This window comes from Petaurus breviceps, unplaced genomic scaffold, assembly GCF_028583685.1.
Source record: "Petaurus breviceps papuanus isolate PSGF00001 unplaced genomic scaffold, PetGlider_PUasm1.0 189, whole genome shotgun sequence".
NCBI lineage: Eukaryota > Metazoa > Chordata > Mammalia > Diprotodontia > Petauridae > Petaurus > Petaurus breviceps.
In genome coordinates, this window is record NW_027185809.1 from 40,915,279 (window position 1) to 40,938,837 (window position 23,559).

Sequence of the window (23,559 nt, forward strand, 5' to 3'; positions counted from 1 at the left end):
TAAATAATACCTATTGCTAAAACACTGTTCTTTCTTATTGTGAATGCTAAGGTTCACTTAAAGGTTGATTCATTTGTTCTCTATTCTTCTTTATGGTTAATGGTAAAGTCACAGAGCAGTGACTAGTAAACTAAGCAGACATTGGAAAGACTAAGAGACAAAGAGCATGGACCTCTCAGAATTGTCAGGGTCATCTAAGCTGGGGGCTCTAGAACTAAATGATAGAGAATCTTACTGATTTATAAATCCTAGGTCAAAAGCTGAAAAGCACTTCAGAAACCATCCTGTTTTTATTAACTTCCCAAACAGGGATAAAAAATAGCAGAATCTGGGGTTTTCATATAAAAAAGGCCTGAACCATGAGCAAGAAGCTTTAAGTGGTAGAAAAGAGTCTTGGTGAATATTCCCTAAGAGGCAATTGGTCTCAGGAAATTTTACATTCGACTTGTCTCTTCTGGCAGGTTCATTTGAGCCTGATGTGAGTGAAGCTGTTGCTAAGGGATAGCTGAAAGGCAGAGGCTGAGAGCTGTCTGAGCACTGGCTAGTGTTCCTGATAACCAAACATCCCTACTTATTTGTTGGGTGGTGTTTTTTGTTTATTACTTAGAATGTGGGAATTGCAGGGTCTAGAGTCTATTTGAATTCAAAACTGCTGGTTGAAGACCTGATGTCTTCACCCAGGAGTTAACAGAAGATTGTTCCAGGGCTAGAACTTACAAGTAAACACCATCAGATAATAAATTTAAAGCTTGAAAGGACCTAAGAGCTTATCCCATTCAGCTCTTCATTGGATGAATAACTGAGACCTAAAGAGGTTGCTGAAGGTCCCAGGTGGCAAGTCACAGAATTGATATGAACCTAGGTCCCCTGACTTCAAATCCGGGACCTTCCCACCATACCTGAACTATTGACTGAATACATGGAAAGCCACTTAGATTCAAATCCTGGTTCTGCTACCTATGAAACCGGCCACAAGATCTCAATTTCCTCTTTGATAAAATGAGTGGGTCACACTACAACCTCAAAGTCTCATTCCATTTCCAAATCCCAGATTCAGGGATCCTAGGGATTCAGATTTCCATGCCCAGGCTTGTGCATTTCCAGTTTCTGCCTACGGATGGCACCAGAGTCCCAGTTTCCCTAACAGTCTGAACTTGCACTGCTTGCCGGAGATCTCCAAAGGGCTCATCCCACTTTGCTTAGAGCAGAGAACTCCACAGTCTTCTATGCCCATTTAGAAAGGTCTGATTAAGTTAAGATGCACCCTAAAGAGATCTTCCTGCTCTTCTGAATGCAACCTGTGCTTTTCCGAACTGGGAGCCCAGTGCATTGCCTGTTCCAAGAAGATGCTTCTCTGAGACTGCCAGGAAAAGCAAGACACAAACATTTTCTTTTAAGAGATCAACTTCCCTCCCTGGTCGAGGTACTGTCCGGCTCCCGGCCTCACGTAGGCATCTCGGAGATCAGGTAAAGGGACTTTTTTTCTAGGAACAGAGAGTGTGGGTGGATCCCAGGAGAAGAGTGTCCAAGCGAGCCCGGGAGATGGGGGAAGATGCTCGTTGGGACCAGGATCTATGGATCTACTTTATGGAAAAGAGACACCGGGGTACGGGAGGCGGGGGCGTGAAGAAGAGGAAGAAGAAGAGAAGAGCCTAGCTTTGTAGACAGAGCTTGGGGAGTTTGAAAAGAGGGACGAGGAAGAATAGGAAAGAGAGCAAGGGGTGTCTAAAGCCAGGAGGAAGATATTGGAGCGGGTGTGGGAGATTAGGGGCCAGTGAGAAGAGTGAGGACCGCTGGTGCTTGGGGTCTATAGGAAAGGAAGTACAAAGTCTTTAGTTTGAGAGAGAGCTGCCCAAGGAGACGGAATCCTGAGAATAGTTACCTCCTCACCTCTTTGGTGGTGAGAAGGGAGCTTCCAGAGACGTCTTTATCAACTCATCTCTCTCCTCTTCCTCCTCCTTCCTCTCCACGTCGTCCTCTTTCTCATTCGGCTACAGAAGAGCAGTGGGATGAAGAAATAGAAGCAGCAGTGGAAAATGGGGAAGTCCCAGCTGTCACTTCTGGTCTTGCTGCTGGTTTTGCGGACAGTCCTGGAAGGCAAGCAGCGCTCTTCTCCGCTCTGCGAGTGCTACCAGGAGGGCGACTTCCGAGTCACCTGCAAGGACATCTACTTCATTCCCAACCTCCCTCAGAATACCCAGACACTGTGAGTACTTGGGACATGGGGAGGAGGACAGCTCTGGTAATTAAGAACAACTGAAATGAGTGGGAATAACGGAAAGACCATTCCCCAATAGAAGTAACCAGAAACATGACTGGGGAATCTCTAGTGGAGGGGTCAAATGAGGGAGGGGGATTGTCAAAACCCAAGCATCCACGCTTAACCTGTCTATTGACTTTCAAAATTGTGCTTGAACACTGGAAACAAGGGAATCCTAGAGAAACAACCAATACTCACACTCTAACTATAGGCAGGTTTTGTTAAAAGTAATATTGACACTCTAGTTTCCAGGTTTGTAGTTTGGTTATCAGCAATAGAATAAAAGTTAAAGTATTGTTTAAGTGTAAATAGAAATGTGCTTCCTAATGAAATAAAATAAAACATGGGGTTTTACCTGTTCTCAGTCGTGATGATTATACCAAATTATACCAGATTCCAACAATTTTCTTTGGGGGACTTGTTAACATGTCTTTAATGTGTGTGTGTGTGAACATGGCAACCTGTTGTTTAGCACAGAATGCTTTGTAATGCCAAAAAAAGATATGTCCACTAAGCGTCTGTACTTAAATCTTTTCATGGTTCAGGTTACAGGTTGCTTTAAAGTTCCAAAGACATGAAATGGGGGTAAAATGCATCTGGTACCCATATGTAAAATATTACTGAATTAGAAACATGATGATAGACATATTTAATCTGCTCGGAAAATGTCCAGCAGTTCTTTGACAGAAGTTCAAAACAATGAATAAAAATGTTGAAAAGTTACATGGAGACTAGCCCTTGAAAACAGGAGGGTCTAGTGGTTAAAAAAAAGAAAAAACCCCAAAACCCCTCAATTTCTAAAATTGGTTTGAACTTAATGTTTTGTGTTGAGGGAAAGTAGGGTTTTTTTTTTTTTTTACAATATAAAGTCAAGTAATAAAGCTTGTCATAGAGAAGTTAACGTAAAAGTTTCTATTGGAAAATTTTCTCCATAATGAGTCTGTGATTGCTTTAGTATTTTGGTTGTCTAACAGTAAAGGTTAATTACTATTAAAAATTTTCTAAAAATAGAGTTGTTTGACCATTTGAGTACAAGAGTGACTTTCTGTGCTTTGAATATTAAGCTATTTTGATAGATGTTTCTGTTTTTTAAATTTTCAGTTAGTATTTTAGGGAGGAATTTGTCACAACTAAAGTGGTAAATTTCATGCATAACAGTGCTGGAACTTGAAGATAAAAAAGGGCAGGTGCTTAGAGTTGACAGTAAAGAGGCTGTAACAAGGTACTTGTTTTAACACTACTGTGTATACATGTATACAAATACAGTATTATATAGCAGAAAGAACACTAGCCCTGAAGCCAGGAGGGACTTAAATTCAAATTTTACCCTAATGTTATATGACCATAAACAATCATTTAACTTCACTGATCCTGATTTTCCTAACTTGCAAAATAGAGCTAATAAAAATTGTACTGCATACTTCACATGGGCTATAATTAAGATCAAACTAGGCAATTCAGGATGTCCCAACAGTCTTTTGTTGTTGTTAAGTTATTTCGGTCTATCCAACTCTTCATGACTCCATTTGGGGTTTTCTTGGCAAAGATACTGGATATCCCATATCCATATTGCCATATCCCTTCTCCGGCTCATTTAACATATGAGGAAACGAAGGCAAACAGGATTCATTGACTTGCCCAGGATCACAAAAGTCTTAGCCAGCTCTTAAAGCTTGAAACTGCACTAAGATTTTTGGGAAAGCCAATATATGTAAGGCATTTTGCAAGCCTTAAAGTGTTATATATATATATATGATAATCATTATTATTTTGAATTAGAAAATTCCATTCTTCTTAGCACATAGGTATTTATTTTGTGATTGGTCAACTCATACATTATAGTGAATCATCATAATCATTATAACTGATATTTAAAGAATTGTAAAGAACTCTCTGTGCATTATTTTATTTGTGTCACACAATGACTGTGAGGAAGGCATCCCAGGTATTTCTCCCATTCTACAGAAGAGGAAACTGAGGCTCAAAGATGTTTAGTGATTTGTCCATGGCCACACAACTAGCAAAAGTCAGAGGTAGGAGCTGAATCCACATCTTTCTGACTCCATTCAACCCCAGAGTATACAATAACACATAAAGGATGTGATTTTCAAATTTAGCAGAGGCTTCCAAGTGACTTAATCCAACACTAGTGTTACAAGAACTTGATATGTGTTTAGGAGATAATTAGGGCAATGGTTTTTGGTGGTAGGTTGTGTTTTTTTAACGTTATCAGTCTCCAGTGTGGCCTCTAATATCATAATCCCATTAAGAGAAGTGAACTTCATTAGCTTGAGTAAATACAGTATTATATAATACAGCAAATCCTTGAGGGTTTGGTCTCTGAAAATTTGGAATTTTGAATATTTTAGACACATCCTTAAAGGTTTGGCTCCTTTAGCTCCATATAAGTGGATATCCCATTACCAATATGGATGTCAAAATGGAGTTTCAAAGTGGAGGCTGATGACCTACCATGATCAGAAGCAATAAGGGATTTGTATTTTAGTTTAAATGCATGAATATTCATCAATTCAATTCAACAAACAATTATTAATTCTACATTGTGCTAGATGGTATGGGTAATAATAGGAATGGTGGTCCATCCTAAAGTGCTGATTCTTCTCTATCCTGTCACCTAAAAGGGAAATTCCCTTTTCTGTTACCTGTTCTCAAGATGCTTACAATTGAATTCAAATTATTTCACATTTTGGGAAGAAATTTAGACAAGGATTTACCTCTCTTTCTGAATCAGTGGGGTATATTCTATTTGAACTTTTATCACTATTTTTAGTCATGTTTTCTTGCCCAAATTATTTTAGATCATGTATATCAAAGATAACAGAGAAAAGAGATTTCTGTGAGCCCTACATCCTTATGTTTCCCCTATTAATGAGCTTCAGAGATACAGAAAACTCTTTTTGGGACTGTGGGTCATTGCATTGTAAGCTCAGTCTAGGTCTACAGATCTAAAATCAGCAGGAGACCTATATAGAAATTCCAGCATGGAGTGAGCTCAAGTGCTCTAGCCTGGGGCAGTAAAGTCTGTCCAGGGCATAACACAAAATACTTTTGAAGAATTAAGAAGAGGAGCAGGGAATCCCAGACCTGGGATCCTGATTACTTAAACTACTCCAAGTAGGCTAATCATACAATGTTTCAATGGATCTTTGATCTTATCGATATTGGTCTTCCCTTCAGTAGTGCACACTGCAACCAGCTATGCCTTCTCATCTTGTGCGATTCTTGTCTACATTTTCCAATAGGCCCTAACATGCTATATAGGTCTTCTCTAGAGTAGGGGCTCTTTAATCTGGGATCTGAGAATTTTTTAAAATTGATAAGTATATTTCAATATAATTGGTTTTCTTACAATCCTATGTGTTTCATTTCATGCACTTAAAAACATTATTCAAAAAATGGATCCCTAGGCTTTGGCAGAATGCCAGAATGTCCATTACATCCCCACTCCCTCCCCCCCAAAGATTAAAAATTCCTACTTCTAGGTGTTTTAACAGTCTGAGAATACTAGCAGAGCATAGCATTTTAGCTGTCCTGTCTATTATCTCTCAATCTTGCTATACAACCAGTCCAAATCCTTTTCATACCATTTCTTGTGTACAAGTTCCTTTACCCAGGATTAAGTTTAGCACCTATGCAAATAGGATATGTTTTGGGGCAGGGTGGGGTAGAAAAATGCAATTAGGTGGCACAGTGGATGGAGCTTTGGGCCTGGAGTTAGACACTTACTAGCTGTGTGACCCTGGGCAAGTCACTTAACCCTGTTTATCTCAGTTTCCTCATCTGTTAAATGACCTGGAGAAGGAAATGGTAAACCACTCCAGTATCTTTACCAAGAAAACCCCAAATGGGCTCATGAATAGTCAGACACAACTGAAAGGACTGAACAACAATAATATTTATGCAAAATTAGTATTCAGTTGAACAAGGAAAGGTTGAACTAGTCCTCTAAATGTTTCAAATATGCTAACATATAAAAACTAGATTATAGATTTTTTTTTTTACTTTCATCTAGGTGTTTTAACAACCCTGTGTCCAGGGAATTTGATCTCATTTCTTATTTACCGGGAGTAAGAATAGGGCAGACACCACAACCTGGGATTTCCCTTTTAGATAAGATAGGATGGAGAGGAACCAACATGCAAGCCAGGCTCCTTCTCCTCCTCCTCTTTCTCCTCCTTCTTCTCCTAATACTAATAGCATTCATATGTCCATTTATGGTTTTCAAAGCACTTTATATATGGATACACTCATAACAATCTTGAGAAATAAGTGCTATTATTGTCCCCATTTTATTAATAAGAAACAGAGACAGATAAGTGACTTGCTAAGGGCCACACAACTAGTAAGTGAGGCAGGTTTCAAACTCAAGTCTTCCTGACTCCAACTCCCAATGCTTTATCCACTGGGTCACCTAACTGTTTATCATCTTTTTCCTTGTATTATTACATAGCTTCCTTATTATTACATACCATCCTACCTGGTTGTCTCTTATATATACTATCAAATGACAGCCACAAATCACATGAAAGGAAAGAGATGCTTCTCAAGAAGGACTTAGAATCAAGCTTCTGAAAATATTATAAATTTGGGGTTATATTCTGAAAAGGGGTGGGGTCTGCAAAATGATCCATGATTATTCTCTCCAATTTCCATAGGAGTGCCTAGAGTGTGGTCCATGTTGGCCAGACCACTCTTTGGGAATATTCCCACTGACCCTTCCTATCTACCTATTGAAATCCTTCTTTCTTTAAGGTCCAAAACTATGGTGCTTTGTCAATGAAATGTGAATTGATTCCTGTCTCCCCCTGACTCCACTGAAATTTCCACTGTGAAAGGGATTTCCCTTTCTTCAGTTTGTTCGAGACTACTTTATTTCATTTCTTCATTGCATGGGTATAAATGAAGTATACAGATTGTCCAGTTGTGTCTGACTCTTTGTGACCCAGTGGACCATTAGTACACCAATATTATCCATGGAGTTTTCATGGAAAAGATACTGGAATGTTTTGCCTTTTCCTTCTCTAGTGGATTAAAGCAAACAGACGTTAAGTGACTTACCCAGAGTCACATAGCTAGTAAGTGTCTGAGGTCACATTTGAACTCAGGTCTTCCTGACTCTAGGCCCAGCACTCAATTCACTGAACCACCTACTTGTTTCCAGGTTATCCAGTGGTTATCCCCATATCTCCCTATATTACTGTCCTATCTTATTTTCAGGTAACAAGAAATTTATCTGATGGTTCTTTGTGTTACTTCTGTAGACTTCTTTATTGGTGATATATTGTAAGCTACTCATACCCACCATACCCTCTCCATTACCTTTTGGGTGACTGACAATTTTAATTCTTCTCAAACTGTAGAATTCTGTGACTTACAGTAAGTGAAGAAGCATTTATTAAGGCACTTAGTACATACCAGTCACTGTGCTAAGCTGTGAGAAAACAAATGTAAACAGGAAAAACAGTCCCTACACTCAAAGAGCTTACATTGTAATGTGAGAAGACATCATATATAAAGAAACTAAAAGAAGGTACCCAAGTGGGGGTATGGTACAGAAAATCTCTCTGGAGAATCAAGAGAACCAAGCCCAGAAAGGAATGAAGACATACCTGGTCTAGTCTCCTTATTTGTATAGGACATGAGTGGGGTGTGGGTTGCCCATGTGGATACATGGGTCTGTCTAGATATGGTTCACAGGGAGGTATTAAGAAATATCTCCAGTCTCCTCTACCCACTCCTCTCTGAAGGAGATTTCAATTCTTCCCAAGAGGGAAGCAAGAGCTTGAGGCCTCAAGGCTGGGTATTTTGTTCTCAAAGAGAGGTAATCAGACTAGAATTAAATCTATTGTTGTTGTTGAGTCGTTTCAGTTGTGTCTGACTCTTTATGACCCTGTTTGAAGTTTTGTTGGCAAAAATACTGAAGTGATTTACCATTTCCTTCTCTAGCTCATTCTACAGATGAAGAAACTGAGACAAACAGGGTTAAGAGACTTGCCCAGGATCGCACAGTTAGTATGCATCTGAGGCCACATTTGAACTCATGAATATCAGTCTTTTGAATTCCAAGTCCAGTGTGGGGGCTCTATTCACTATACCATTTAGCTGCTCCAGAATTATATCTATCTTTCCCCACCCCCACCCTATTCATATTGCTAGTCTAGAGGAAATATTTATTTAGGTTCAAGCTGAGCTATTGGTCATTATCCAAGTTCCCCAAGCTATATATAAAAAGGTTTAAAACCCTCTTCCCACCAAATGTCAATTATACAAAGATCAACTATACTGTGATAAACAAATAAATTCATTTAGCTGAACCTATAGAAATCAGAAAAATTTTACAGATTAGAATATTCCAAATGAGAGAGAGAGAGAGAGAGAGAGAGAGAGAGAGAGATTGATTCTCATTTCACCAAAGGGGAAATTACTCAGTCTCAATGTGGTAAGCTAGAGATAGAGACATAATTGAGCTGCTGGCTCTCCATATTTGCCTGAAGACTGAACTAGATTTTAAGAATATATGGATAGGTTTTTTTCCCCACATCTTCCTCTTTTTCTTTTGAAAAAACAAACTAAGGGACAGCTCTCTGGGATGGAGAGGGGGAAAAACATGGGTGAAAATTTGGTCAATATGAAAACAAGTTATCAATAAAACCTATTGAAATGTAAAAGAATGAACTGATAGCATTTATTGGTCAAACCAGTGAACTTGATTTAAAGTTTTTTTTAAGTTTGTGAGTTATACTGAAATGACCAAGTAGTCATTTCATAGTCATGTAGTTTTAGACTAAGTATATGAGGAATTAATTTTAGAGTTTCATGTGACTTTTGGCAGAAATTTTTGGGGGAAACAAGAGAAAAAAGTATCAGGGATAACAACTGGTATACAGTTATATCTCAACCATTATCTAGATAGCTAGCTAAAGAAACATATTTTCTTTTTTTTTTTCATTTTTCAAATGCTTTATTAACTTCTGATTTACATCATTTATTTCCACCACATTTTGAGTTACAAATATTCTCCCTGTTTTTCCCCTACCCAAAATAGCCATCCCACAAGATATCCCCTCCTCCAATCTACTCTCTCCCATATGTTCTCCCATACCCCCCTTAAACTTTTCCAGTAGGGCATGGTGGATCTCAATGCCCTAGTACCTGTATATCTTATTTCCCAATTACATGTAAAATAGTATTAATAATAGTATGTATATATATATATATATATATATATATATATAATTTTAAACATTTGATTTTAAAACTTTAAATTCCAGATTCATTCCCATCCTCCCTTGTCACCCACCCTTATTGGGAAGATAATCAGTTCAGTATAGGTTATACATGTGTAGCTAATGCAAAACATTAACATAGTAGATATATTGTAAAATACTGACTATATTTCCTTCTCTCCTATCCTACCTCCCACTTGTTCTATTCTCTACTTTGATCCTGTCCTCTTTCAAAAGTGGGTGCTTCCAACTTCCCTCCCCCCCCAGCTTGCCCTCCCTTCCATCATTCCCCCTCTCATCCCCCTCTCCCCCTATTCTCCTGTAGGGTAAGATACCCTATTTAGCGTGTATTTCATTCCCTACCTGAGCCAAATTCAATGAGAATAAGGCTGACCCATTCCCTTTTGCCTTCCTATTTTCCCCCTCCATTGTAACCATTTTCCCTTGCCTCTTCTATATGAGATAGTTTACCCCATTCTGTCTCTCTCCATCTCCTCTCATTATGTTCCTCTCTCACCTCTTAATTTCTCCTTTTAAGTATCATCCCTTCCTATTAAATTGGACCTGTGCCCTCTATCTATGTATACCTGTAAACATATATACACACATTCACATATGTATTCATATGCCCATATGCCTTCACATATAGACATATATATGTATGTATATATATTTCTATTCCCTTCCACTATTTTCATTTTGAGAAAAGTTTCATCAGTAACAATTATCGTTTTTCCATATAGGAATGTTAATAGTTCAACTTTGATAAGTGGCTTCTGATTTCTTTTCCCTGTTTACCTTCTCATGCTTCTCTTGCTTCTTGTATCTGAATGTCAAATTTTCTATTCAACTCTGTTTTTTTTCATCAAGCATGCTTGAAAGTCTTCTATTCAACTGAATGACCATATTTTCCCCTGAAACATGATACTCAGTTTTGCTGGGTAGGTGATTCTTGGTTTTAATCCCAGCTCCTTTGCCCTCCAGAATATCATATTCCAGGCCCTTCAATCCCTCAGTGTAGAAGCTGCCAGATCCTGTGTTATACTGATTGTGTTTCCACAATATTCAAATTGTTTCTTCCTGGCTGCTTGTAATATTCTCTCCTTGTTCGGGGAATTCCGGAACCTGGCTATAATATTCCTAGGGGTTTTCGTTTTGGGATCTTTTTAGGAGGTGATCAGTGGATTCTTTCAACCTCTCTTTTGCCCTCTGGTTCTAAAACATCAGGGCAATTTTCCTTTAGAATTTCTTGGAGGATGATGTCTAGGTTCTTTCTTTGATCGTGGCTTTCAGGTAGTCCAATAATTTTTAAATGATCTCTCCTGGATCTATTTTCCAGGTCAGTGGTTTTTCCCATGAGATATTTCACATTGCCTTCTATTCTTTCATTTGTTTGGATCTGTTTAACAGCATCTTGGTTTCTTTTAATGGCACTAGCTTCCCTTTGGTCCATTCTAAATCTGAGGAGTGATTCTCCTCAGTGAGCTTTTGAGATTCTTTTTCCATCTGGAAATTTGGCTTTTTAAGGCATTCCTCTCCTCATTGCCTTTTTGAGCCTCTTTTGCCATTTGAGTTAGTCTATTTTTTAAGGTATGATTTTCCTCAGTCAGGCTGTTGACTCTCATTTCATAATTTTCTTGCATCGTTCTCATTTCTCTTCCCAATTTTTCCTCCACTTCTCTTATCTGCTTCTTAAGGTCCTCTACAGCCTGTAACCAGCTCGTATTTTCCTTTGAAGCTTTTGGTGCAGGAGTTCTGACTTCACTGTCTATCTCCTGTTCCATGCTTTGCTCCTTTTTGTCCCCAAAATGGATTCTAATGTTGGATTCTTCTGTTTCTTTTGTTTCCGCTGGGCTTTTTGCCACAGTAGGACTCTGCCACCAGACAGGGGAGCTTTCATCCCAAACGCTGGGGTTTTCTCAGCTGCCGGAGGTATTAGATGGGTGCCCTCTCTGAAGCCTCCACATGCTCTGGCAAGCTGGTCACACACCCCAGGACCTCTACCCTAGACTGCAATCCAGATACAAGCAGGTTAAAGCAAGAGCAATTACCCCTCAGACTGGTGCTTGGTCCCCCTACACTCTGCAGGCCAGGAGCTGAAGCTTCAATGCGGCACTGGCTGTGCTAAGGGTCTCAGCAGCTTCTCTCCCCGGGGGCAGAAGCTGATGCACTCCCACTTACTGTGTCCCAAAGTCCAGACTGCATTGATCTCTCACTTTGTTCTTGGCATCTATGTTTTGATAATTCTGGAAACAGCCACAGCTGCTGGTGATCTGGAGTCCCTCCAGCCGGTGGTCTGTCAGGCCCACACTGGGGCTAAAGCCTTGGTGTGGGGCTGGGCTCCCAGAGGGCTGCACTGGCAGATTTCTGCCGGGCTGTCCTCAGTGGGAGGTTAGCTTCTCTGTGTCATTTTGTGGGTTCTGCTGCTACAGAGTTTGTTCAGAGTCTCCTTTTACATGAATTGGGGAAGGTAGAAGCTGGAGCTGCGTGGAGGTCCTGTTTCTACTCCAACATCTTGACTCTGCCCCTGAAAAGTATTTTCTTTATATTTTTATTTGAAGGTTTATGAAATGATACCTTGATCAGGGCAGGAATTTTGTTTTGAAAATAGTATTGTGATAATTACCATATATTTGTCCCAGGACTTAAGTAAGTGCTTCTTACATATCACTAAATATGAACTATTTTTCAAATTAGTAGTTCAAAATTTTATTTCTATAAAGTGTTTTGTGACCCATATCTGTTAAGTTCTGCAGTGCTAACCCATTTCTATTAACTCATATCTATGTGCTTTTAGGGTTTAAGTCTAGATACTTGTAAGGTGTAACTCAAAGCCTGAAGAATTTGAAACAAAGTTTTCAAAGAAAGAGCAAAACATCAAAGTTTCTACCTAAGGCTTTTTGTCCATCTTCCTTTCTCCCCTTTATTTCCATGGGACGTTAAAAGAATCTTGGGTTTCAGAATTTTGTTGTTTTTCAGTCATGTTTGACTCTTTGTGACCACATTTGGGGTTTTCTTGTTAAAGATGCAGGAGTTGCTTGCTGTTTCCTTCTCCAGCTCATTTTACAGATGAAAAAACTAAGGAAAATAGGGTTCAGTGACTGGCTCAGGGTCACACAGCTAGTTACTGTCTGAGACCAGATTTGAACTCAGGAATATAAGTCTTCCTGACTCCAGACCCAGCACTGATAGAGGGGTCACCTGGCTGGGTTGAGAAAACAAAGTGCAAATATGGGTAAGAGAGAGGGAAGAGGTAAGACCCTAACATCCCTCTGAAGTTGGTTGGGGGGGGGGGAATCCTCTAAAGTGATGCTGAGTGGGTGGAAGTTAACAAAAGTTTCTAATCTTCTATCAGATAAGGGCTTCAGATACTAATAGACTGAATGACTAACGATGTCATTTAGATGTCTAACTATTGTGTTCCAAATAACTTGACACCTAGAAATAAGACTTTCTTTTGGAGAAGAAAAACCTACCAGAACCAATGGTCTTACAACTGAAAATGCTCCTCATGCAGAAAAAAGGAATTTTCCTCCATACAGTGACTAGGTGTGTGAAGGATTTGCCTTTCAAAAAAAATCCTGTGGACTCTCTTTAGCCATAATCTGAATGAGAGACTGTAGAGCCCACTCTTCCTCTTATGAGGAAGAACTTGTACATCCTCTGAGAATTCTAACTGAAACCATAAGCGGGAAGCAGAGAGAAGTGAGGGAGGAAACAAGCATTTATTAAAAACCTACTATGTGCCAGGTACATGCTAAGCACTTTACAAATATTTTCTCATTTGTTCCTCACAACAACCCCATGAGGTAAATGCTATTTTATCCCCCCTTATTTTATAGTTGAGGAAACTGAGGCAGACAAAAGTTAAGTGACTTGCCCAAGGTCACACAGCCAGTAAGTGTCTGAGGTTGTATTTAAACTCGGGTCTTCCTGACTGGAGGAGAGAGTTCAGCTCTTTAATCACTGGGCTACTAAGCTAGCTGCCTTTGTAGCCTCACAATATCATGCCCAGTGGTGTCAAACATGGCAGCAGCCATCTGTCACCCTAGATCAACAGAACACTGTCTATCAATGGCCACACAAAACCAGCATGGGACGACACATAGCATAGACTATATATCAAGCTCACAATCCAGCAGAGACTACTACCTGGCAGAGAACCTTACTGTAAGAAGATACCTACAGTTGTGTAGGATTATTACCCTTCCACACATATGCTCTGGACACACATGATTCTTATGTGTGTGCTCCTCCACATGTGTACCCTACCCACACATACACCCTAGCATCAAGAAGACTTGAGTTCAAATATGACTTCAGACACTAGCTACGTGTCCCTGGTCAAGTCGTTTAACCTGTTTGTTTCAGTTTTCTCATTTGTAAAATGGGGTTCACAATAGCATCTTTCCTCCCAGGTGATGGAACCCTAATAAAGCTGCCCCCAGCCCCAATATTCTAACTTCATTATCACCTGGCCCTACTGAACAGCAGGCCCACAGCACTTACCTACCCCCCCTCCCCCAATGTCCTAACTTCTTCATATATGCCTCACTGCTCATTGGAACAACAGGTGTGTCCCTGAACTCTCAGTTCCCACAGAAACAGCAGGTGTGTCCACATGATGGTAACCCAGCTATTGCCTCTACCTGGTCACTGCCCCCAGACCCATTCCCACAGAAACAGGTGTGTTCTTATATTCAATCACAATCACATCATCCATCTAGCCCAAGACAGGACCACAATAGCTAACTATCTATCTTAACCAGACAGGACCACAATAGCTAGCCAGTTGGAGGGCAGAATGACCAGAATGTTTAACCATAGATGGGACCCCTCCTCCATTACCTAATCCCGTAAGAAACTCCTCCTGCCTTTTGAATATTAATCATATTCCTCTATTCTATGTAAATTTCTGTTATGTAATTATATCAATACCTTATAAAAATCCATCTTGCTTTCTCTAAAGTTGCTGGTTCCTCTTGGAACTCAGCCCGCTTCGTGAGAGGCGTCGATACTTGGATTAGAGGTGGTCTGACTCTGAATTCTTTGAGATGGTTCCACCACAACATATCATGTAACTACAATAGTTTTTGGGTGAGAAGAGCCCCCACCTCAACAGTTTTTGGTGTCCCTGGGTTTAAACCACAACACAGGATTATTATGAGGGTCGAATGATATAATTATAAAGCACTTAGCACAGTGCCTGGCACATAAACCCTCTATAAATGTTCTTTATCTCTCCTTTCATCGGTAAATTATTTGAGAAAGTCATCTACTATAGGTCCCTCCACTTCTGCTCCTTCACTGAAGCCTTTTTTCCCTTAGTCTGATGACTGACTGGGTATGTAAGAGCTTTTGCTTTTTTTTCCCCTCAAAGATGTGTAGTAGAAATGCCTCTGGGCTTTAAGCAATAAGAACAGTGGTCAAACCCACTCTTGATAGCACCCCAACTGAAGCTAGAAGCTGGAAATAGGAAGAAATTCTATATCCATATACAAAGTGCACATGGCAATGAACACTAGCAACTGCTGAACTAGTGAAACAGTATCAAGCAATGTTTAGCAGAAGCTGAATGTTCTAACAGAAATTACATTCCCATCAGTAGAGACTCATGAAAACCAAAGGGAATAAAACCAAAAACCCCCAAATGCTCTTCCTCTCTTATCAACCAAGAGTATATTTTGCAGTTGCTTTTTCCTCACTCTTATCTTAAAACAGCAATGGATCCGAGATTCCGTGAGATTTGTCTTGATTTGATGTGTTTATTACATCAATTTGTAAAGGGCAGAAATCCAAGCAGTGACCAGGCAGACAGCTGTTCAGTTTGAAGAATATAAGTTTGATTGAGAGAATAGGGAACTTGCCAAACTTTTGTTTTTAAAAATAATTTCCTAGCTTCTTGTAGGGATTTTTTTACCCCATGAAGTTGTCATCACTACAGTGAAGAGACTAGGAATCAAATAGGAATCTGTCCCAAAAGATCCAACAAAACTTCTACCAAAAACATATCTGCATTATGTCAAAATTTGGCTGAAAGATCTGGCAGGGTTTCCTGACTTCCCAGATCCCTGTATCAAATGCTGGCTGGCCTTCCCATGCAGCATAATGAGGTTGCCATTTCACAACCATTCTTAATGCTTTGAATCCAAGAGAACAAAGCCAGCAATTCTGAAGTATACCACATGAAACGCAAAAAGAGTTCCATAAAACCCTGGCCCCTACAGGTTTCTGTGACAATGGAAGGTGTTTAATGTAGAAGAAATTACCTCTATGGAAAAGAACCCAGGCAATTGAGGGGTAAACAATGTAGTTGCCAAATATAGTACAGTTTTGAATTTTGTTTTCTTCTTTTAAGTTGTATCTAGATCAGGTAAAAAAGTGACTTCTTCCTTTATCCTGGGAAGGGAGAAAATTGTGGGAAAGGAAAAACAGATGCTTGAGGCCACAGAGAGCAAACTGTTCCTAGTCTGTACACTGATTACTTGGAACTGATTCTTTTATTACTATGTGAATGGCAATTATATATGTTGCTTTAGCTCTGCATTGCAAGTCATGTGACTTTAATTCTAGTTGAATCTTAATTTGTCATGTGATCTTGGGTAAGTCATTACATTAGTTTTTTTAATCCACAAAATGGACATAAAATTGTTTTCTCTTATCTTTGTTAGAGGGTTACAGTAGAAAGAGAACTTTTAGTTCTTTGGAGAAAAAGGTGACTCCAAACTCAAAGCTATAGGAAATTTTCTGCTGTCTAGCAGAGTTGGGAAAAAGCTGGGTTCTAGTTAATCTAATATTCTATTCCAAATTCATTTAACAAATAGCACAAGTTTACAGAACTCCTTAAGATTTTAAAATGCTTAACAAATATTTATTAAGCATCTACTATGTATAAAGTTGTAAATAAAGGAGTTACCATAAGTGGAATACCATGTTTTACTTAAGTGTGGGAAAGTTTGTCAGTTGAGAGAAATGGATAGAAAATTGGTCTTGGAATCAGGAGAAATTAAGTTTTTTGTTGAGCACCTACTATGTGCCAGGTACTATGCTAAGCACTTTATAAATATCTCTTTTCATCTTCGCAAAACCCTAGGAGGTGGAAGAAACTGAGGCAGACAGAGGTTAAATGACTTTCCAAGAGTCACACAACTAGTTAGTACATGAGGCTGGATTTGAATTCAGGCAGGTCTTCCTGACTCTAGGTCCAGGGGTCTATTCACTGCACCATCTATATGCCTCTAAGGCAAGAGCCCAGGAAGACCTGGGCTCAACTCCTTTTTTTGTTTGTTTTTGTTTTTTGGAGGGCAATTGGGGTTAAGTGACTTGCCCAAGGTCACATGGCTAGTTTTTGTGTTAAGTGTCTGAGGCCAGATTTGAACTCAGGTCCTCCTGACTCCAGGGCCAGTGCTCTATTCACTGCACCACTTACCTACCCCTGAATCCAAACTTTTGACTGAATCCTTTTAGGGAATTTGTTCTGTGAAGTTTGGATTCAGTCAAAGTCAAAATCCTCTAAAAGGATTCAGTCAAAAGTTTGGATTCAGTCAAAGGGTCACACTTGAGGACCTAGAGGGCCACATGTGGCCTCAAGACCCCAGGTTCCCAATCCTTGGCTGGGCTATGAGCCCTATTTAAATGGAAGCAAAGGAGTTTTTTCCTCTGCTCTCCAGACCTCCAATCAGAATGAGAGACTGAGGGTACTCATGAGGTATGAGGACCAAAGCTGATACACTCTCTATAATGATGGGTTTCTTAGATGGTGAGCTTTTCCTGGGGGCATGATGATGTTGAAGTCAAGGAGAAAGGCTGGGCCATGAGCCCTCCTTAAATGGAGGTTATAACAGCATATAACAGGAAGATGAAAAGGGAGGGGAAGGAAAGAAGTACCTGGCATGAGGGAGATCCTTAGCCAGGAATACAACCCAGAGAAGAATAAGGGAGTAAACATCACTGGCCTGGAGGAGGGAGGGGAAGAGAAAGGGGAAGGAGCTTTCTTAAAATGAAGGTTCTGGAAGGAAAGGACCAATCAGAAGAAGGAGCCATAGGAAGTTTCCAGGTTTAGAAGACTGTAGGGGTAGAGGGATCTTCCAAGGTGAAAAGACTGCTGGACAATGCAGCTGATAATCTGGTATGCTTGTGATGTATCCACAAATTATAGAATTTTCCATATATATTAAGCATGTTTTTTTCATTTTATCTAAACCCCAAAATATTTTTTTAAATTATGTGTTGCTTTTTTGGTCAATAAATCATGATATTCTCCCAAGCAATACCAAATGTGAAGAAAAACCAAAAAACATGAGTTTGTTCCAGGAAAAGAGCTTTTCTATGAAATTATTCTGCAGAAATAGTTGTCTTCCAGCATGCTCAGGGCTTCTAAACTTTCATCCTATGCTCTCATCTAGATCCTAACACTTAACCCAATTGTAAACCACTGAACATAGCAAGGATCGCTGGAGTGTGAGAAAGAAATACTTATTTTTCAAACAAGTGGCTTAACCTACTTACAAAAAGCCTTGAGATTTTGGATACACTTCAAGAGCTCCGGCATATTTTTCTTTAGAGATTTTAGCTCAAAAGTTCAATAGCATAAGTGATTTAAGAGAAAAGGTGAAGAAACTGGATCATCAAATAGCGTCAAATCGAAAGCAATTAACGTTGATCTTTTTAAAGCATTTGTCTTCTTTTATTAACACTACCACTACATCTAAAATGCATTGTGTCTGTTTCATTCTTTTTCAAAATAAATTTTATTGACATCTTTTGTTTGTACATCACAGTCAATTCTGAAAACATACCCTGCCACCCCTCCCACCATAGCCCTGAATTAAAACTTCATCGTAGAAAAGAAAAGCACAAACACACTTGATAAATGAACTCAATGTAGCAGTACATACAACATTCTGCCCTAGCGGTCCCTCTGCACCCTTTGCCCAGAAAAGGGATATTTGTTCTCAAGAGTCATTATTGTTTTTACAACAGCTCAAAGCTTGGCTTCCTTTTAGTGATGTTTTCATTTACCTTGCAATTATTGAGATCAGTCAATGATCACTTATCAAGCACTTAATATGCACCAGGCATTGTGTTTAATACTTCGGATACAGAGAGGCAAAAATCCTTAAGAAGTTCACATTTTAATGAAGAAAAAAGATTTGCAAAAATAGTACATATAGTATATGTTATTCAGGTTTCATTCTAAATCAGTTCATACAAATTTTCCCATGATTCTTCAATTCCTTGCATTCATCATTTCTGTTTTTTAAAATATTTATTTATTTTATTTTTAATTTATGGACTAAGACCAGCATTTCCAAAACATAATATATATATATATATTTTTTAAAAAGATGATTGAACATGAAACTGCAAATATATTATGTACAACTTGCTAGTCCTTTTAAATATGTAATAAAGTCATAATGAGGGGCAGCTAGGTGGCACAGTGAATAGAGCACCAGCCCTGGAGTCAGGAAGACCTGAGTTCAAATCTGGCCTCAGACACTTAACACACATACAAAAGAAACCTAACCGTGTAACCTTGGGCAAGTCACTTAACCCTAATTGCCCTCCAAAAAGCAAATAAATAAAGTCATAATGTAATTTTTTTCCTTTATTTTTCTTCCCTCCTCCTCTCCCTTTCCCTCCCCTACAGGTAGTTACCATTAGATAAAAATATGCATATATATATATGTAAAATCTTTCTATACATCTATTTAATCAGTTTTCTCTTTGGATGCAGATAGTGTCTTCCTTTATATGTCCTTCCTAGTTAATTTGGGTATTTATAATAGTCAAAGTGGCTTATTCACTCAAAGTTGTTCTTAAAACAATATTGCTATTACTGTATATGATGTTCTCTTGGTTCTGCTCATTTCATTCTTTGTTATTTCATGCAAACCTATCCATGTTTTGCTTAGATCATCAAGCTCATCATTTCTTGTAGCAGAGGTTTATTCCATCACAATAATACACCACAGCTTGTTCAGCCATTCCTCAAATGACAGGAATTCCCACAATTTCTAGTTCTTTGCTATAACAAAGAAAGCTGCTATAAATATTTTAGAAGGTATAGATTATTTTCTTGTTTTCCTAACCATCCTTGGAAATAGACCAAATAGTGGTATTGCTGGGTCAAAGGGTATGGACAGTTTAAAAACTCTTTGGGCATAATTCCAGATTGCTCCCCAAAATGGTTGGATCAGTTCACAATTCCACCAACAATGAATGTGTCCCAATTTTTCTACATCCTCTCCAACATTTGCTGCTTTCCCCTTCAATGGTTTTAGCCAATCTGATAGGCATAAAACGATATCTTAAGGTTGTTTTAGTTTGCATTTATCTAATCAATAATAATTTAAAGCATTTTTCTATATGACTATAAATTGTTTTGATTTCTTTATTGAAAAACTACCTGTTCATATCCTTTGACCATTTACCAATTGGAGAATGACTCGTATTCTTATAGAATCATTTCTATTTAAAAAAAAACTTTTATTACATTCATATACCACAGTTTATTTGGCCATTCCCCAATCAATGGAAACTCATTTTGCTTCCAGTCCTTTGTTAGCAAGGTCTATTTAAAACATCAATGTAATACATCTTTTGGTGGCCAGAGGTATTATTTTCTGGTCCTGATGGGATTCTATAGTGAGTAGAATTTTTAAATAAAATAAACGAATGAAATTGCACTGTTTTTCATGTACAAAATTCTGATCTGTGCTGCAAGAACTAATTCCTTTAAAGATTGGGAAATGTATGCTTAGATTAACTAGAGCAATGCATTGTGGATAGACAAATTAATTTCAAAAGCAGACTATATAATTGTTTTATGCATTTCTGAAACTTCAAAATACTTTTTCTCACATAGCAAAATTATCTGAACCGCACTGTAGGCAATTATTTTGAAAAGTGAACATCTTCATAAATTGATAACTATCACTTACATATTTAAATAGCACCTCTCATCATAACATGTTGTTGATTATATATTAAGTTGTACAAAAATATTCAGATGATATTTCTGGGGAAAGATAAATATATATTTTAAAATCAAAAGGATATGATGTTGGGTTTCAGGTCCCCTCCCCCACAACCAAATGCCTATGGAACATTCCTAATTGGATTATCTTTTGAGAATCTCAAATTCCTCATGTCCAAAACTGAACTCATATTCCCACCCACCAAACCTTCCCTTCTTCCAAACTTCCCTATTCCTGTTGAAGGGACCACCATCCTTGCAGTGGTTCAGCATGATTCTCCACTCCTCATTCTCCCTCAATCCAACCAGTTGCTAAATGTTGATTCCACCCTTACAACAATTCTTACATCTGACACTTTCCCTCTTCTCACAGATACCACTTTGAGGCCCTTATCACTTGTCACCTAAACTATTACAACAACCTTCTAAATTGTCTCCCTGCATCAAGTGTCTATCACTCAGGATCATCTGACAAGGTCCATGCAGGTGCGATTTGCATCCAACCTTCCAAACTCTGAGCTGCCCTGTAGGATTTTAATTCTGCTTGGTCCCAGAGGGCAGAACTAAAAACAGATAGAAAAGGGTGTGGGGGGGAGGGGAGAGGCAGATATGTAGATCTAGGGGTCATATGCATGGAGATGATTGTTAAATCAATAATAGATAACTTAGAGAGAGACAGAGACAGACAGAGTAGAGAGAGGTAAAGGAGCAGAGGGTTTAGGATAGATAGAACTTTGGGTAATATCCAGAGTTATGGATATGGAGCCAGCCAAAGAACCTGAAGAAAGACTGGTCAGAGAAGTAGGTGGTGGACAAAGAAAGCATGGTGTCATGAAAACCAAGAGAGGAGAGAGTGGTCAGTAGTGTCAAATGCAAAAATAGGTCAAGAAAGTTGAGGACTGAGAAATGATTATCAGATTTATCAATTAAGAGATTATCTGATTTATAATATATTTATAATTGAAAATATCTATATATTAGTATAAACTATACAGCATATACTTTATTTTATACTTGTATATTTTATCATATTTATGTTAATATATAATCAATAATTTATAATTATAATGTAGATTATATAGGACTAGTTATTATTAGCAATAATAATATAAATATATAATAATAACAACTGGCATTTAGATAGCATTTACTATATGGCAGTCATTATGCCAAGAGATTTACAAATATCCCATTGGATCCTTACAACAACCCTTGGATGTAGGTGCTCTTATTGTCCCCATTGTACAGATGAAGAAACTGAGTCAGAAGTTTAAGTGACTTTCCCAAGGTCACACAGATAGTAAGTAACTAAGACCAGTTTTGAACTCAGGTCATCTTGATTTCAAGCCTGGGTAACAATGGAGAAAGCAGTTTTAGTTGAGTGATCAAGTCAGCAACTAAATTGCAAGGAGTTGAAGAGTTAGTGAGAGAAAAAGAAATGGAGATAATTGAGTACAGATAGCTTTTTCAAAGAGTTTGAGAAAGAGAGGAGAAATATAAGATCATAGTTTCAAAGGATTGTGGAATCTAGGAAAAGGGTTTTGGTTTTGTTTTATTTTTAAAGATGAGGAGGCTTGGGCATTTTTAAAGGCAGTATAGGGGAACCAGTTGATAGAAAGAAATTGAAAAATTGAGAAAGGGAATGTCTGAAGACGCAGTCTTCTGAAGAAGATGGGGGGAAAATGGGATCACATGTACACAAAGAAGGCTTGGCCTTGATGAATAGAAGGGCTATTTTGTCAGAAACTGGGAAAAGGAGGAGGGAGTAGGAAATGATGTCGAGGGGTTTTGGAAAAAGGATCCAGATATTGTGTGAGTTTGATTTTCTCCTGGAAAATAACTTGGATAAATTAATATTGTCTATAATCCTAGATTGTACCCTCACACTCCAATCCTTCCATTCCTACTTCCATCAATTCTTCCACCTCTCTACTTTGTCCACTTCTCTTGACATAACTCAGGGGGGAAGTGGCTCTTCTGTATATGGGTCCTATAACTCATGGTCCTAATATATCTCCTTTTTCCAAGGTTTCAGCCTTTGTCACCTCCCTTTAGAGATGTTCCTTTCTCGACATTGGTAACATGGCTGGAAAATGAACTCAGATGACTACTTGAATGGGACCTATAGCATAGTCCAGTAGCTCCCAATAAATATTTACTAATTATTGCTTGGTTTAATATGAAGAGAAATAATTATATTTTGCAATGTGTACACATGTAAGATAGTACACATGTAAGATAAAGTGGACAATGGAACCAATTTTCTTTTTAAAACCACAAAAATTAAAAACATATTTGCGACAAGTATCTGTCTACCCCAGATGAAGGTTTGGTCCCCTTTTGAGCTTTGCCTAGGTGACTATGGCGGCTATCTAAATTTTGTTTCATGTTATTTGTGTAGATGTAGTCATGGTCAGTCAGGAGGTGCAGTGGATAGAGCACTGGACCTGGAGTCAAAAAGACCAGAGTTGAAATGTGACCTCAGATACTTACTAAGTGTGTGGTCCTAGGCAAGTCACAGCTCCTGCCTGCATAAAACTGGAGAAGGAAACGGCAAACCGCTCCAGTGTCTTTTCCAGGAAATAGTCACAAAGAGTCAGACATGACTGAACAACAGTCGGCTCAGAGTTTTCTTTCACAAGAATTTTAAGAGATTATCAAAGAATTTCTGCCCATTGAATTTGCCCCTCTGCTTTTAAAAGTCTATTCCCTTTTTCTATTAAATGATTTTGATGCAAATGTCTCTATTCTTATCTCAGAACAACAACCACAAAAAAACCCAAAACACACATATTTCTCCTTTAAAAGAAGGAGGGGGGCCTCAGACACTTGACACAAAAAAAACTAGCAGTGTGACCTTGGGCAAGTCACTTAACCCCAATTGCCCTACCTTCCCCCTCCAAAAAAAAGCAAAAAATAAAAAACAAACAAATAAAAGAAGGAGGGGGGCTTATAGACCCAAAACTTTGGGGTTATCTTATTCATGTAAGAAATGTAAAAGAAGGGGCAGCCAGGTGGCTCAGCGAGTAAGAGCACTGGCTCCAGTGTTGGGAAGACCTGAAGATCGAATC

At 38.6% G+C, this 23,559-nt stretch overlaps 1 protein-coding gene across 1 annotated transcript in view; it reads left to right on the forward strand.

The window, feature by feature from the left end:
* The first annotated feature begins 1,174 nt into the window (after positions 1 to 1,174).
* The window catches only part of TSHR (thyroid stimulating hormone receptor), a 186,977-nt gene continuing 164,592 nt past the window's right edge, over positions 1,175 to 23,559 (forward strand). The window contains exons 1-2 of the mRNA XM_069092354.1: positions 1,175 to 1,467; positions 1,998 to 2,206. Coding sequence (XP_068948455.1) covers positions 2,037 to 2,206 — 170 coding nt within the window. The 5' untranslated portion in view covers positions 1,175 to 1,467; positions 1,998 to 2,036. The remainder of the gene's footprint in view (positions 1,468 to 1,997; positions 2,207 to 23,559) is intronic.